This window comes from Oncorhynchus kisutch, linkage group LG1 (assembly GCF_002021735.2).
Source record: "Oncorhynchus kisutch isolate 150728-3 linkage group LG1, Okis_V2, whole genome shotgun sequence".
Taxonomy (NCBI): Eukaryota; Metazoa; Chordata; class Actinopteri; order Salmoniformes; family Salmonidae; genus Oncorhynchus; species Oncorhynchus kisutch.
The window spans coordinates 38,964,819-38,980,422 of record NC_034174.2 but is presented as its reverse complement, the minus strand read 5'-3'; the positions used below and the strand labels follow the sequence as shown (position 1 = coordinate 38,980,422).

Genomic DNA, 15,604 nt, shown 5'->3' with positions numbered 1-15,604 from the left:
AGTCCGGTTGCGGCCACAACTAGACCTCGTTTCAAAGGAATCAAGAAATAATCTTATTTTATGCCTAGCTATCACATATGTGCATTGTTTAAAACACACTTTTACAAGTCTCTGTCACAAATAACTGCTCCAATAATGGTGAAAGAGGGGCTTGCAGATTCATGACCCTTTCGAGTTTTCAGTTCATCATTCGCCTGTAGGGGGTCCTGAATGCTCTGGGCATTACTGAATCGAATGAACGAAACGAGTCAGGGGGAGACGGGGAGTGGCTGAACGAGTTGAAAAGATCAGAGTCAGTAAGCTGAACTTCCCATCACTCGTCAAAACCCCTTCTCCATCTCGTTTCCACAGCAACCCCCACCTCCCCCATCCCCATCCCTGAGAAGTGGCATGAGGAGTTAGGCGTCTTTCAATCTAAATGCAGATAACTAACATTGCACTCCGCTTCATCCCTCCTTCCCTCTCTCTCTCTTGTTGGAGGGCAGAATCTGAGGATAATAATGTCAGCTAATGGGACTATGGTATAAAGTGCTGACAAGGGATGACAACTGACAGACAAGTGATCAAGGCCCCAGCTGTCTTTCTATCAGCCTGATCTCTTAAAATATTAATAAAGAGAGGAGCTTTCGTCATTTCATTTTTCACTGTAGATGAGAAAGTTGGCACATGTCAGCACAGAGTACTACATTTCTTGTTACGATGGAGATGAACTCAGCTCGCTGACTCACTCACCCTTCTGGAGGGGGTCCTCTGGCTGCCCGGGTCTCCCTGCACATCAAGGTAAACATCACTGACTCCTGCAGAGCCTTTCAGGTTGGGAAAGGTCCAGTCCTTGGTTGGGGGATTTTGCATATGAGCCCCGTAGGCATCAATGTCTACATAAGAACAAATGTAATTCAAGATGTAAAAACAGCTTAGCTCAGGTGTTTTGTTTCAAGATTTAAGCTTGTGTGAATAGTTAGTCCACAGTTTTAATAACACACAAAATGTTGGTTTTGCAGAACTGATCAAACTTACACAACCATATCTAAACCACTAATGTAAAATGTCAGCATTGAAATGGTCTATATGGGAACACAACAAGTCCTATGGGAATACAAAGTCCAAGAGTCCAAGCTGACCCTCATGGATGGTGCTGGACAGGTGCATGTTGGGACCTTTTCCCTCCAGTCCTGAGCCATACAGGATAGATGGGTTGACTTCATCCAGAGATGACAGCTCTCTCTCCAGCGTATGGGCTTTCCGCGAAACTTTCATCTTGGCCCCATGTTTCCCCTGGGAACCTGAAAACCCTTGCTCTCCCTGTGGCTTCCCCTTAGTGATGCTCTTCCCTGCTGCATTACTGGCATAGTCTGGCATGGGGAACGTGCCGATGCCACTGTCGAGGGTACGCATGGATGCACCAGAACCTAAACATTGAGGAAAGAACAATGAAGTGAGACTAGAGTCAGGGGGAGATGGGGAATGTTAGTCAAGGGAAATGGATGACAGACATTATTATGACTCTCACCTGTAATGTGCTGGGAACTAATGGACTCTGCCAAGCTCTCGTCTGATGTGACCTCATCCTTGCCAATCATATCAGAAGCCTGAAACAACAAGGGTTACACTCCACGTAAGATTGAATCATATTACTGATGTGTCATTTATTAATTTGTCTATAGTGTATAAGAGGAGAAAGAGAAGAGAGTTTACCTGGTCCATCTCGTCCCTGCTCTTTGTGTGGCTGATCCCATCCCTCTGGTGACCGAAGATGGGCCGTGACCTCTTTGAGTCAAAGGAGAGGCGTCTGTGTGCCATTCCAAAGGTGGTAGGTATAGCTCCCCTCTCGTCCACCCTGTTTCCAGAACAAGACGTCGAGGGACTTAAGAAAGAAGAAGTTACAAACTCATAGGGGAACTAGCTTTCGACATATACTAATCAAATTCATACGAGAAAGAGTTTAACCCTGTGGCAAGTTTTGTAATTACAGTGCATTCAGGAAAGTATTCAGACTTCATCCACATTTTGTTACGTTACAGCCTTATTCTAAAATGGATTAAATCGTTTCCCCCCCTCATCAATCTATGCACAATACCCGATAACGGAATTTTTGCGAATTTATAAAAAAACTGAAATATCACATTTACATAAGTATTCAGACCCTTTATTCAGTACTTTGAATCACCTTCGGCAGCGATTACAGCCTCGAGTCTTCTTGGGTGTGACGCTACAAGCTTGTCTGTATTTGGGGAGTTTCTCAACTTTTTCTCTGCAGATAATCACTAGCTCTGTGAAGTTGGATGGGGAGCGTCGCTGCACAGCTATTTTCAGGTCTCTCCAGAGATGTTCGATCAGGTTCAAGTCCGGGCTCTGGCTGGGCCACACAAGAAAAGACTTGTCCCGAAGCCACTCCTGCATTGTCTTGGCTGTGTGCTTAGGGTAGTTGTCCTGTTGGAAGGTGAACCTTCGACCCAGTCTGAGGTCCTGAGCATTCTCGAGCAGGTTTTCATCAAGGATCTCTCGGCACTTTGCTCTGTTGATCTTTCCCTCGATCCGGAGTAGTCTCCCAGTCCCAGCCGCTGAAAAACATCCCCAAAGCATGATGCTGCTGCCACCACAATACTTCACCGTAGGGATGGTGACAGGTTTCCTCGAGACGTGACGCTTGGCATTCAGGCCAAAGAGTTCAATCTTGGTTTCATCAGACCAGAGAATCTTGTTTCCCATGGTCTGAGAGTCCTTTAGGTGCCTTTTAGCAAACTTCAAGCGGGCTGACGTGTGCCTTTTACTGAAGAGCGGCTTCCGTCTGGCCACTCTACCTAATTGGTGGAGTGACAAAGAGAGATGGTTGTCCTTCTGAAAGGTTCTCCCATCTCCACAGAGGAACTGCAGAGCTCTGTGAGAGTGACCATCGGGTTCTTGGTAAACTTTCTGACCAAGGCAATTCTCCCTTGTTTGGCCTGGCGGCCAGCTCTTGGAACAGTCTTGGTGGTTCCAAACTTCTTCTATTTAAGAATGATGGAGGCCACTGTGTTCTTGAGGAACTTCAATTAAGGTACCCTTCCCCAGATCTGTGCCTCAACACAATCATGTCTCGGAGCTCTACGGACAATTCCTTCAAGCCTTATGGCTTGCTCTGACATGCACGGTCAACTGTGGGACCTTATATAGACAGGAATGTGCCTTTCCAAATCATGTCCAATCAATTGAATTTACCACAGGTGGACTCCAATCAAGTTGTAGAAACATCTCAAGGACAATCAATGGAAACAGAATGCACCTGAGCTCAATTTCGAGGGTCTGAATACTTACAGTACCAATCAAACGTTTGGATACACCTACTCATTCAAGGGTGTTTCTACATTGTAGAATAATAGTGAAGAGATCAACACTATGAAATAACACATATGGAATCATGTAGTAAAAAAAACACCATTTGCCTTGATGACAGCTTTGCACACTCTTGGCATTCTCTCAACCAGCATCACCTGGAATGCTTTTCCAACAGTTTTGAAGGAGTTCCCACACATGCTGAGCACTTGTTGGCTGCTTTTCCTTCACTCTGCCGTCCAACTCATCCTAAACCATCTCAAATGGGTTAAGGTCAGGTGATTGTGGAGGCCAGGTCCTCTGATGCAGCACTCTCGTTCTTGGTCAAATAGCCCTTACACAGCCTGGAGGTGTGTTGGGTCATTGTCCTGTTGAAAAACAAATGATAGTCCGACTAAGCACAATCCTGATGGAATGGAGTATCGCTGCAGAATGCCGTTGCAGCCATGCTGGTAAAGTGTGCCTTGAATTCTAAATAAATCACTGACAGTGTCACCAACAAAGCACCCCAAACCATCACACCTCCTCCTCCTCCATGCTTCAAGATGGGAACCACGAAGATCATCCGTTCACTTACTCTGCGTCTCACAAAGACACGGCGGTTGAAACCAAAAATCTCAAATTTGGACTGGTCAGACCAAAAAACTGATTTCAACTGGTCTAATGTCTATTGCTCGTGTTTCTTGGCCCAAGCAAGTCTCTTCTTATTATTGGTGTCCTTTAGTAGAGGTTTCTTTGCAGCAATTCGACCATGAACGCCTGATTCACGCAGTCTCCTCTGAAAAGTTGATGTTGAGATGTGTCTGTTACTTGAAATCTGTGAAGCATTTATTTGGGCTGCAACTTCGGAGGCTGGAATGTGTAGGTGTCCAAACTTTTGACTGGTACTGTATGTAAATAAAAAAATCACATTTGCATACATTTCTAAAAAACCTGTTTTGCTTCGTCATTGTTGGGTTATTGTGTGTAGATTGATGAGGATAATAATTATTTTTTACAAAATGTGGGAAAGGTCTATGGGTCTGAATACTTACTGAATGCACTTTATTTTGTAATCATCATTCAGTACACTCATGGCTGCAATATTATATGTTTGTGCAAGACTTCTGATGTATTTAATGAAATCTTAGGAACATAATTTAAGATTACATATCATTCTTACCTGTTGAGGAGCTGCTGCATGAAGTTGTCTGCGGTCACTCCTCTGTACATGAGTGACAGTTGGCCCTGGGCCTGGTCCATCACCACCTCACAGGAGTGGCCCCTGCCGGAGCGGTCCATCCCGACCCCGTTCACATATGCCCGCTCCTCCTCCAATGCCTTCCGCAGGTCCTCTGCCTTCTCCATCAGCATGGAGATGTTCAGGCTCTCCACCACCTTCCGGGGCCCACCTGACTTAAAGTCCTTAGCCCCTCCGCCGGAGGCAGAGGACGACGAAGGAGAGGATGACATATTGTTCTTGAGCTTGGACACTTCTGGTTTACGGCTGAGGGCGGGGAGCTTGCTTTTCCTCAGGCCGAACCAGCTGGCGATGCCGTTGGAAGCCTTTTGCTTGGGCTCAACCAACTGGCCCCGGTCCTGCTCCTGCAGCTTAAGCATGTTCTCCTCGATGCCACGCATTACTTTCTGCTCGATGGCCGACTGGGGCACTGGTGGGCCGGACGTGTACTGCTTCTTGTCGTTTTTCATGATGGCTTCAGTAGACGACCGCGGTGGCAGAGGAGGAGGAGGCGGGAAGCTCTCTGCATGGACGAAGGTCTTCTTCTTGTTGGCCAGGAGTTTGCTTTTGTCCTCCAGCCTGGGCAGGTGTCTCTGAGCCAGGGCGCGGTCCTCATGAGCAGGCCTGACCCCTCGGGGGTAAGAGGAAGCCTGGCCGACCTTTGAAGGGGACTTTGAGGAAACTTTAGTGGGGCTGTTTTGAGGGCTAGGGGTAGTTTTACTGTGGTGGCTCCGGGTGATGGGGCACTTCCCATAGCTCCTCACCACAGAAGAGGTCTCTGTATTGGAGGATAATGTGCCCATCTTGATCTTTGGACCATCTGCTTTCGCTACATATATCCGGGGAGAGAATGATGACTCCTGCTCTGCCTTGGGTATGGATGATGGGGTAGCTGATGATTTGGCGCCTGATTCATGTATTGGACCTGGCACCCTGGGGTGACTGCAGAGGCTGGTTTTGGGGTATGGCTTCCCTTCCAGGGAATCAGTGTATTTCTGATGTCTGTGCTGCTCTGTCCCAGTTCTCTCGCCTTGCCTTTCAGCAGTCTTGCTTTTCTCAATATTGTTGGTGGGGGGTTTACCCACGTTACTTTGTGCATCCTTCTTGTCCATGGGCTGTGCGCCTACTGGCAGGTTCTCTGTGCTCTTCAGTTTCCCCAGAGCAGCCAGGCGCTCTTTGAATGGGTGGTGACTGGACTCACTCTGGGGTTTTCCCTGCACCAGCCTCTTGGGGGTGGAAGACCCAGGCGACCGGTCACCTTGCCTGGCTGCAGACTGGGTTGGCTGGGGGGGTTCACAGATTGGCTGACTGGGCTCCAGAGTTGCACGGTGCTCCTGGTGCCTGTCCCTCATGCTGGAGTAGCTGGGGCGACTACTGTGTGCTTTACTAGCAGCGGCGGAGGACGAGGAGGGTAGGCTGAAGTGTTGGTGGGGTTTGTGCCAGACAGGGCTTTCTGAGTCAGTGCCCTGGTCAGTGCCCTGGTCAGTGTCCTGGTCAGTGTCCTGGTCAGTGTCCTGGTCAGTGTCCTGGTCATCTGGTTCTGGGGATGAGTCAGGGTGCTGTGAAGATGGGTGGCTGAGGAGGTTCTCCTCCTGCTGCTGCTTGTCTACAAGCCCCTCAGGTTGGGTGTAAGGGAGGTACTGGGGCGTCCCATCTGACGTGCAGACTTTCTCGTAGTGAGCCACCTTCTGAGAGCCCCTTTGTGTGTGAGAAGAGGAGGAGGAGGAGGGGGCTGCCTTTGTACTGTGGCTGGGTTTGGGCGCAAGGTGGCTGCTGAAAGCTATCTCCTTGACTGTGGGAGGGGGGGCCGCAATGTCCTCTGGCTTGGGTGGCGAGGTGGGGGCAGAGTGTGTGGCAGTGTAGGGGGATGAGGACAGCTGCTTCTCCCTCTCCGTGGTGGTGGCTTTGCGGGTCAGGACAGGTGAGTGGTACACCTCATAGTTGTTGTTGTTCCTGCAGGGGATCTTGGAGCTGCGGGTGAGCTGGGGACTTAGACGGAGGGGGTTGCCTGGTTGTGCCTGGTTCATCCCCGTCGGGATCTTCAGGAACTTGAGCAGCCGGGACGGGGAGGAAATGGGGGAGGGCTTGACTTCACCTAGGCCTGTGGAAAAGGTGGGGCTGAGTGCAAGCTTGCTCTTGCCAGAGGGAGGCAGGGCCTGAGCTGAGCTGGTCCTCTCGGGAACCGGGGCTGGAGAGTACAACTCCACCGCCACCTTCTTGCAGACAGACGTCTCATTGGAGGAGAAGTAGAGCCCGTTGCAGACCTGCTCGCTCACTTCCGGCTCCTCTTGATACCCTGGGTCTGTCTCCGTGGCAACAGGGTCTGTATGTGAGGTAGGGGTGTGCAGGCTGTTGTTCACATTGTGTGCCACTGATGCAGCCTCTTCTTCCAGGTAGCAGCACTCCTCCGGACTGTCCCTGTTTTGGGTCAGCGACGTGTGCTTCACATCCTCACTGTGAGAGGGTTGCACCTCAGCCCGAGGCAGCGGTTTGCCAAACGGATGCCTGTCTTTGTGTCTTTGAAAGTTCCTGGTCTCCTTCCGTAGCATCCCGTTGAGGTTGGCTTGGATTAGCGAGGAGATTGGATCAGAAGAAACCAGAAGTTCTGGAGGCTGCTCTAGAGAGTCCACTGCTGTTTTGTGCATGTAGCACTGGCTTGTGCTGCCAGTAGAGAGGAGGTGGGGGAGAGCTGCTGCCTGGGGAAGGCCTGTGCTCGGTGCCAACGCCCCCTGGTCCTCTGCCCAGGCCTGCCCGTTGAGGCTCTCCACTCTGCCCGGGTGTGCGGCGCCGTGGACCTTGACACACTTCAGCAGGCTGTCCAGGCTACTCTTCTGGGAGAACATTTGGCAGGACTGGCAGTCCCTGTGCTGGTGCTGTTTGTGCAGGGCATGGTCCTCCTGGAGAGCCCCTTCTCTGTTGGTATAATCATGGTTGTCCGAGTCTGAGCTGGAGAAGTGGCAGCGTGACGAGGGATGTGCTACCAGGCGCTGAGAAGAGGGTAACCCCACAGAGGACATCAGGGACATCTGGTCTCTTTCCATGGAAACCAGCGCCTGACCCAGGTCGTGGTGTGGGGACAGGCAGGAGGAGGGGTGGAACTTGAGGGGGTCCGACTCCTCCAGCTTGCGCAATACTTCCAGGATGTGTGCTTTCTTTTTGAAGAACGGAGACAGGGCCTCTATGGAGGTGGCAGGGGCCGGGGCCAAGCCGGCTGTTCCGTTCTGTGTGTGGTCCCCATTGCTCTGCATAAACAAGGACATCAGGTTGTAACTCCACTACATCTTCATCAGACAATACAAACTAAAATCTAAAATTTAGCTAGTATGGCTAAAATCTAAAGAAAAGTTCACACAGCCTCCAACATCTAACATATTGCGTGCATAGTGCAGCAGGACTCAAATGTATTGATTTCATGTTGACAATCGATTGTGGAGGTTCCTTTTTACTTTGATGAGAACAAAACAACATTTGCTTCGATACTTCAGGACTTTTTGAGGGGACCTGCAACTCATGTTTCAAGTGAACATACTGTAGTGAACTAACCGCTCAAGTCCCCAATGACTCTGTCACAGCAAAAGAGGACATCCTGAGAATGCTGAGCACCCCTGTCCTGACAGGGGGAGGAATAAATGAATGAAGGAGAGAAGAGTGGAGAGGCAACTGAAGTCACTTTGGATACACATGGCCAGCCAACCTTAGGAAGCAGTCTTTATCTTTAATTAAAGAAGCAATTAATTCTGTAATCAGTGAGAAAACTTCTCCTCCACCCTCCTCCTCATCCCGTCTTCTTGGAGAGGAGCCAATCTGTTAACTAAAATAGTCACCGCCAGTGGGGACCTCTGGGATTATCCAATTAAGACAGAGGGGCGTGAGACAGAGCCACTTGCTTAGCTTACACAGACCATTCGTTCTCTTCCCCTGTCATTATTTCCACTACTACTCCACTGGCATTCTCCAAAGCCATGGCATGTAAATTTGATGAATCCAAGCAACAGGCCTGGTTTCTACAGGTTAGGGCCCACTTGATTACCTCAGCATACACTGTGCATTGTTTTCCCTTTTCAGTCTCCCTCCATCTCTCCCAAGTGAACCCAAAGAGCCATTGCGTGCAAATTTGACAAACCCAGTCGAATGAGGTGACTTTGAAAACCCCTCTGCCATCGCTGCAGAAGTGCCTATTCTGATGCAATGATTTACGTCTACCTAATAAATTCTCAGTCTACACCTGGGAGCTCTGATAAGCCCATATATATGCAGTATGTATATATACACAATCTGGACGGGTGATGCACTTGGATCAGGGGAGCTGGGAGTGATGCAGAGCTAAGCTGAGGATATGGGGATGGAGAACTGAACTGTATGGGATTCGGTCAGTCAGTCAATACATTTCTCTACTCATGGTCAATTAAAAGCCCAGTGCAGTCAAAAACATGAATATACATTGATTATACCAAACATTAGGAACACCTTACTAATATTGAGTTGCCGCCTCAGCATCCATGAGAGAGGATCTATGTTGTAAAGTAGCCCTTCAACAGTGGACTCCATCAATGTGTGTGATGGGTTAGTGGTATGGGCTCTCTTAAGGGGTGCCGCATTGATCCAAAACCTCCATCCCACTATATTCTTGTTTAAAATCCCAGAGCCATATGGATGGTATACTAAATGCTTTGAGACTTGGGGCCAGAGAGAAACCATTGGCCAAGGAGATCTGATGGAAATAAAGCCTCAACCTCACAGAATTACGGAGGAGTGGAGACGGAGGGAGAGAACGAGAGGAATGCATAGGGAGAGTGTTTGTTCAGAGGGAAACAAAAATCTATATTCAATTTGACACCTCTCTCCCTGCCTGATAACAAGAAACCAATCAGTTGCCCTCAGGGTTGAAATGACTGGGTCTCTCTCGTTCCTGTCTTCCACTTGCTTCTCAGTCATTTGTCAGCAGGAGTCTAGTGCTGCTCCTTGGGGCAGCAATAACACTGGCCTATTTTAAGAGAGAACATTACAGAGGGGCACGGTGAGCGCCGTTGGGGGTACTTCGGTGAGTGGTGGGGCAAAACAGGAGGAACCTTCAAAGCAGAAAATGTTATGATGGCGCTAGAACATTGAGCGAGCCGAGCCCCTTTAAATGATATTAATTTGTGGGTGAATTCATCCTGGGAATGAGAATGGACTTTGTTCACTGAGGAACCTCCTTGGAACACATCAAATTAGTGGATTCGGCTAATTCAGCCACACCTGTTGTTGACAGATTCATAAAATCGAGCACACAGCCATGCAATCTCCATAGACAAACATTGTCAGTAGAATGGCCTTACTGAAGAGCTCAGTGACTTTCAACGTGGAACCGTCTTAGGATGCCACCTTTCCAACAAGTCAGTTCATCAAATTTCTGCCCTGCTCGAGCTGCCCCCGTCATCTGTAAGTGCTGTGATTGTGAAGTGGAAACGTCTAGGAGCAACAACAGCTCAGCCGCGAAGTGTTAGGCCACACATTCTCACAGAGCGGGACCGCCGAATGCTGAACGCGTTGAAAAACAGTCTGTCCTCAGTTGCAGCACTCACTACTGAGTTCCAAACTGCCTCTGTAAGCAACATCAACACAAGAACTGTTCTTTGGCCTAAGATCACCATCTCAATGTGAACCGTCAGCTGGAGTGGTGTAAAGCGCACCACCATTGGACTCTGGAACAGTGTAAGCGCGTTCTCTGGAGTGATTAATCACACTTCACCATCTGGTTTGGCGAATGCCAAGAGAACGCTACCTGCCTGAATGCATACTGCCAACTGTAAAGTTTGGTGGAGGAGGAATAATGGCCTGGGGCTGTATTTCATGGTTCGGGTTAGTCCATGTTAACGCTACAGCATACAATGACATTCTAGATGATTCTGTGCTTGCAACTTTGTGGCAACAGTTTGAGGAAGGCCCTTTCCTATTTCAGCATGACATTGCCCCCATGCACAAAGCGAGGACCATACAGAAATGGTTTGTCAAGATCGGTGGGAAAGAACTTGACTGGCCTGCACAGAGCCCTGACCTCAAGCCCCTCGAACACCTTTGGGATGAATTGGAACGCCGACAGTGACCCAGGTGTCATTGCCCAACATCATTGACCGACCTCACTAATGCTTGTGGCTGAATGGAAGTCCCCGCAGCAATGTTCTAACATCTAGTGGAAAGCCTTCCCAGGAGAGTAGAGGCTGTTATAGCAGGCAAGGGGGGACCAACTCCATATTAATGCCCATGATTTTAGAATGAGATGTTCGATGAGCAGGTATCCACATACTTTTGATCATGTACTGTAGTGTATGAGTATGAAAATAAACCATGATAACTAACAGAATGTGTCCAATGCTGGTGAAGCAGAAGTAAACAAAATATGAGTTTGCTGAGCTGATTAAGGGTCCCTCTCTTTGCCCTCAGAACAGCCTCAATTCGTCAGGGCATGGACTCTACAAGGTGTTGAAAGCGTTCCACTCCAACGCTTCCCACATATGTGTCAAGTTGGCTGGATGTCCTTTGGATGGTGGACCATTCTTGATACACACAAGAAACTGTTGAGCGTGACAAACCCAGCTGCGTTGCAGTTCTTAACACAATCCTTAACACAATCTGGCTAGGGCTGTGGTGTTCACGAAATTTCATCAGCCGGTGATTGTCAAGCAAATAACTGTCGGTCTCAAGGTAACTGACAGTTAATTAACATACACATTTACTATCTCCTGGCTTCCACACAAGTCATTTTAAAAAGAATAATACATCCATGTAATATAGCGTATTACACCTTCACAATAAATCCATGATTTATTTTAGGCAGGTCTAAAGAAACATGATATGAAGAAAATGTAGTTTATTTCAGAAGAACAGAATAGCATACTCTGAGTGTCCTTATGTTAGGTCCTGATGTGGCTATGCCAAATGGCTGTGGGCTACACTAGGTCATTTAGAATTCCGTGGCATTAGTTTATATTATTTTATAGTTTGAAGAATAGAATTGAACAAAGCTGAATAAAATATAAATATTTTCTCCAAACGATTTGAGGGAGTGCGCACATGATGAGCGGTTAACAAAGAAATAGGTATTCCTACATGCTTAATTTAGAGTTATTAATGTAACTTTAGTTCTACAAACGTTGGGCTGTATGTTTAGATTTTTAATACATTGTAAGGCTGCATGATGCGACCAATGATGATTTGAAAAAAGTTGCTTGAAAGGCATGAGCTCTGCTCAGTTTTTTTTGCGCAGGCTGTACCACACTCCAATAGTCTCTCATTCATAATTTGATAAGCACTTGATAATGCCTCGAATTTCACGGCGGCATCCCCTTTATGGCCGTAATAGACCCTAAAAAAATCCATGCCTTTTGTGGCCCAGAGTGCTGTGTTGTGCCCTTCTCCCTGAGTGCTGCGTTGTGCCCTTCTCCCTGAGTGCTGTGTTGTGCCCTTCTCCCTGAGTGCTGCGTTGTGCCCTTCTCCCTGAGTGCTGCATTGTGCCCTTCTCCCTGAGTGCTGCGTTGTGCCCTTCTCCCTGAGTGCTGCGTTGTGCCCTTCTCCCTGAGTGCTGTGTTGTGCCCTTCTCCCTGAGTGCTGCGTTGTGCCCTTCTCCCTGAGTGCTGTGTTGTGCCCTTCTCCCTGAGTGCTGTGTTGTGCCCTTCTCCCTGAGTGCTGTGTTGTGCCCTTCTCCCTGAGTGCTGCGTTGTGCCCTTCTCCCTGAGTGCTGCGTTGTGCCCTTCTCCCTGAGTGCTGCGTTGTGCCCTTCTCCCTGAGTGCTGCGTTGTGCCCTTCTCCCTGAGTGCTGCGTTGTGCCCTTCTCCCTGAGTGCTGTGTTGTGCCCTTCTCCCTGAGTGCTGTGTTGTGCCCTCCTCCCTGAGTGCTGCGTTGTGCCCTTCTCCCTGAGTGCTGCGTTGTGCCCTTCTCCCTGAGTGCTGCGTTGTGCCCTTCTCCCTGAGTGCTGTGTTGTGCCCTTCTCCCTGAGTGCTGTGTTGTGCCCTTCTCCCTGAGTGCTGCGTTGTGCCCTTCTCCCTGAGTGCTGTGTTGTGCCCTTCTCCCTGAGTGCTGTGTTGTGCCCTTCTCCCTGAGTGCGCTGCACAATCCACAGCGTCTCTCACTCACATGGCTCTCCGTCACGTGATCGGGTCTTTCTCACAGGCTGTAAGTTAAGACAGACACATCTGGGACACAACTGCACGCGTCCTTATCCAATTCCGAGGTGCATATTGAAGATATTGGAAGAACTGTCCACATTTACTTTTCGTCAGCCTACAAAATGAGTAGGCCTAACGAACAGCAAAAGCACTATCCCCCATAGAACAAAAGTCGACCTATTCTATTCTGTGCGAGAAACAAATATTACAAACAGTCTGGGACAGATGTGGGATGCGATAGATCCCAAATTAAATCAACCACTAGTATCAAAAACCTTTTTTATGCAATGTGGCTGATCAGAACGTTTAGCTTAAAATGTTGATAAACTACTAGGCTATTTCTTCACATCATAAGAGCAGCGGGAAAACACCATTATCAAAAGTGACCGCAAATGCAATTATGCATGTAATGCTTTTATTATAAAGGTGCATTTTTATAGTGAACATTATCTTCCCCAAACTAGAAAGCTGCTTTTATGTCAGTTAGGCTCCACAACCCTTGTAAAGTGGTTTTCATGTGCTTAATTTTAAGAAGTTATTTAACCACTTTAGTTATGATACAAAGCTTATTAAAACATATAGGCCTATGGGGCTAGGCTACATGAGGTGTGAGACTATGATTCGAACATTCACAAGTGATATTGTCACCCATCAGACTATTCTTGATTTAATATTGTCTTTACATATACTAAATAATATATGTGTGACATTTGTTTTGATTTAGAATGGACCATTATTATGCACCTGTATTGAAACAGGGGCAGCTGGAAAAAATACATGTCATCTATGCACTTAAAGCGATTGGAGGACGCTTTTCCCCGTGGTTTATTTTCGTCCCAGCCAGGTAGGCTGTACTCCTGTTGTAAAGAGAAGCAATGTGCTTAATATTAGGAAAGTTGAGAAATAAATATAGTAGGCCTAGAAAGCTGATGGGATCCTCCTCTTTTCAGAGGCCATCACTCCGTTTTCTCACGCAATTACATAGCTCATGGGCTCTCATGAAGTGTTTGATTAGATTTTTTAGAATACCTTTGCATTGATGTCAGAGGAATTAGAGGGCCAATAGAGTGCTGAGTACCAGGCAGTTAGCAAGTTTGATGGGCTACTAATAACCATAAGCAGCATCAGAGCTTGGAGATGCCTAATTACCATGACTAAACGGTGATGTGGAATTTGACTGCCTTCATTTTTCACAAATTTGTTTACATCCCTTTAAGTGAGCATTTCTCCTTTGCCAAGATAATCCATCCACCTGACGTGTGGCATATCAAGAAGCTGATTAAACCGCATGATCATTACACAGGTGCAGCTTATGCTGGGGCCAATAAAAGACACTAAAATTTGCAGTTTTGTCACACAACACAATGCTACAGATGTCTCAAGTTGAGGGAGCATGCAATTAGCATGCTGACTGCAGGAATGTCCACCAGAGCTGTTGCCAGAGAAATGAATGTTCATTTCGCTAACATATGCCATCTCCAACATCGTTTTAGAGAATTTGGCAGTGCATCCAACCTGCCTCGCAACCGCAGACCACATGTAACCACGCCAGCCCAGGACCTCCAAATCCGGCTTCTTCAGCTAATGGATCGTCTGAGACCAGCCACCCGGACAGCTGATGGAACTGAGGAGTATTTTGTCTGTAATAAAGCCCTTTTGTGAGAAAAAATGTCATTGATTGGCTGGGCCTGGCTCCCCAGTGGCTGGGCCTGGCTCCCCAGTGGATGGGCCTGGCTCCCCAGTGGCTGGGCCTGGCTCCCCAGTGGCTGGGCCTGGCTCCCCAGTGGCTGGGCCTATTGACTGATTTCCTTATATGAACTGTAACTTGGTAAAATCTTTGAAATTGTTGCATGTTACGTTTGTATTTTTCTCCAGTATATGTGTTCGTAATTCTATGGTCAAAGTGAAGTTTTAGTCAGGGGTCAGGGTTTGTGTGTGGGTCAGTTGCTCACCTTGAGTTCCCTATGGCTCTGGGACACCAGCAGCTTGTCACTGTCCATGGTCAGGGGCTCTGTGCTGTGCTCTGGGACAGACACCAACTGCAACTGGAACGGGAGAGAATAGGGAAAGAGGAATGACAGTAAGGGCACCATATTGACTATTGTCATTCTCTGCACCCTCTCCTGATTTCCTTTAACCTGCCTCCTAATACGCAGATAAAAATGGCATTAATGGAGCGGGCCAGCCTCTTTTCATTCCTATCTCAGCCCTGAGTAATTAAATTGCTTCGGCAGTGAGATGGCATCAGTTTTCCTTATGATTATTATATTCAACACAAAGAAAGGCGATGGCGGGGGCAGAGGCTCTCACTCTGTATGCGAGGAAAGATGTTTATTTTTTCCCCACAGGTAAGAGACGCAAAGAGAACGACTGAAGAATACAGAAAAATGGAGGCGTGGGGGGAGAAGAGAGGTAGGGAGAAGGGGTTAGATTTGGGGGGAGTTGGGGGGAGTTGGGGACAGTTAAAATGTTCATTTACAGTAATAGAGAATGTGCCATTTTGCTCCCCTGGCAATTACAGGGCACATTTATTTAGATTAAATACTGTTTTGAGATTTCTGCAGCAGATTGCTTCTTTCTCCTATCCGCTCGCTACCGTGGAGTGGTTGGAATACTAATACAGTTGATAAGAAAGAGAGAGAGAGAGAGAGAGCAAAGGAGTTGGGGTTAATAAACAGAGCTGAAGAAAGAGAGAGGGAGGGAGGGAGGGGGATAGTGTCATGAACGTCGTCAGGGAAATGACCAGACCAAGGTGCAGCGTGGTGAGCGTACATTTTCTCTTTATTTAAAATGTCGCCAACAAAACAAGAAACAACAAAACAAAACAAACGTGAAACTTACTAGGGCTATACAGGCCACTAACAAAGACAACTATCCACAACTAAGGTGGAAAACAAGCTACCTAAGTATGATTCCCAATCAGAGACAA

The 15,604-nt window shown here is 47.8% G+C and overlaps 1 protein-coding gene across 1 annotated transcript in view; it reads right to left on the bottom strand.

Annotated features, from left to right (window-relative positions):
- Nucleotides 1–15,604, bottom strand: part of LOC109872447 (nck-associated protein 5-like) — a 109,152-nt gene that overhangs the window by 2,744 nt on the left and 90,804 nt on the right. Inside the window, exons 8-13 of the mRNA XM_031835437.1 lie at nt 14,628–14,720; nt 4,475–7,773; nt 1,696–1,864; nt 1,511–1,589; nt 1,122–1,409; nt 733–875 (exon numbers count right to left, since the gene is read on the bottom strand). Coding sequence (XP_031691297.1) covers nt 733–875; nt 1,122–1,409; nt 1,511–1,589; nt 1,696–1,864; nt 4,475–7,773; nt 14,628–14,720 — 4,071 coding nt within the window. The remainder of the gene's footprint in view (nt 1–732; nt 876–1,121; nt 1,410–1,510; nt 1,590–1,695; nt 1,865–4,474; nt 7,774–14,627; nt 14,721–15,604) is intronic.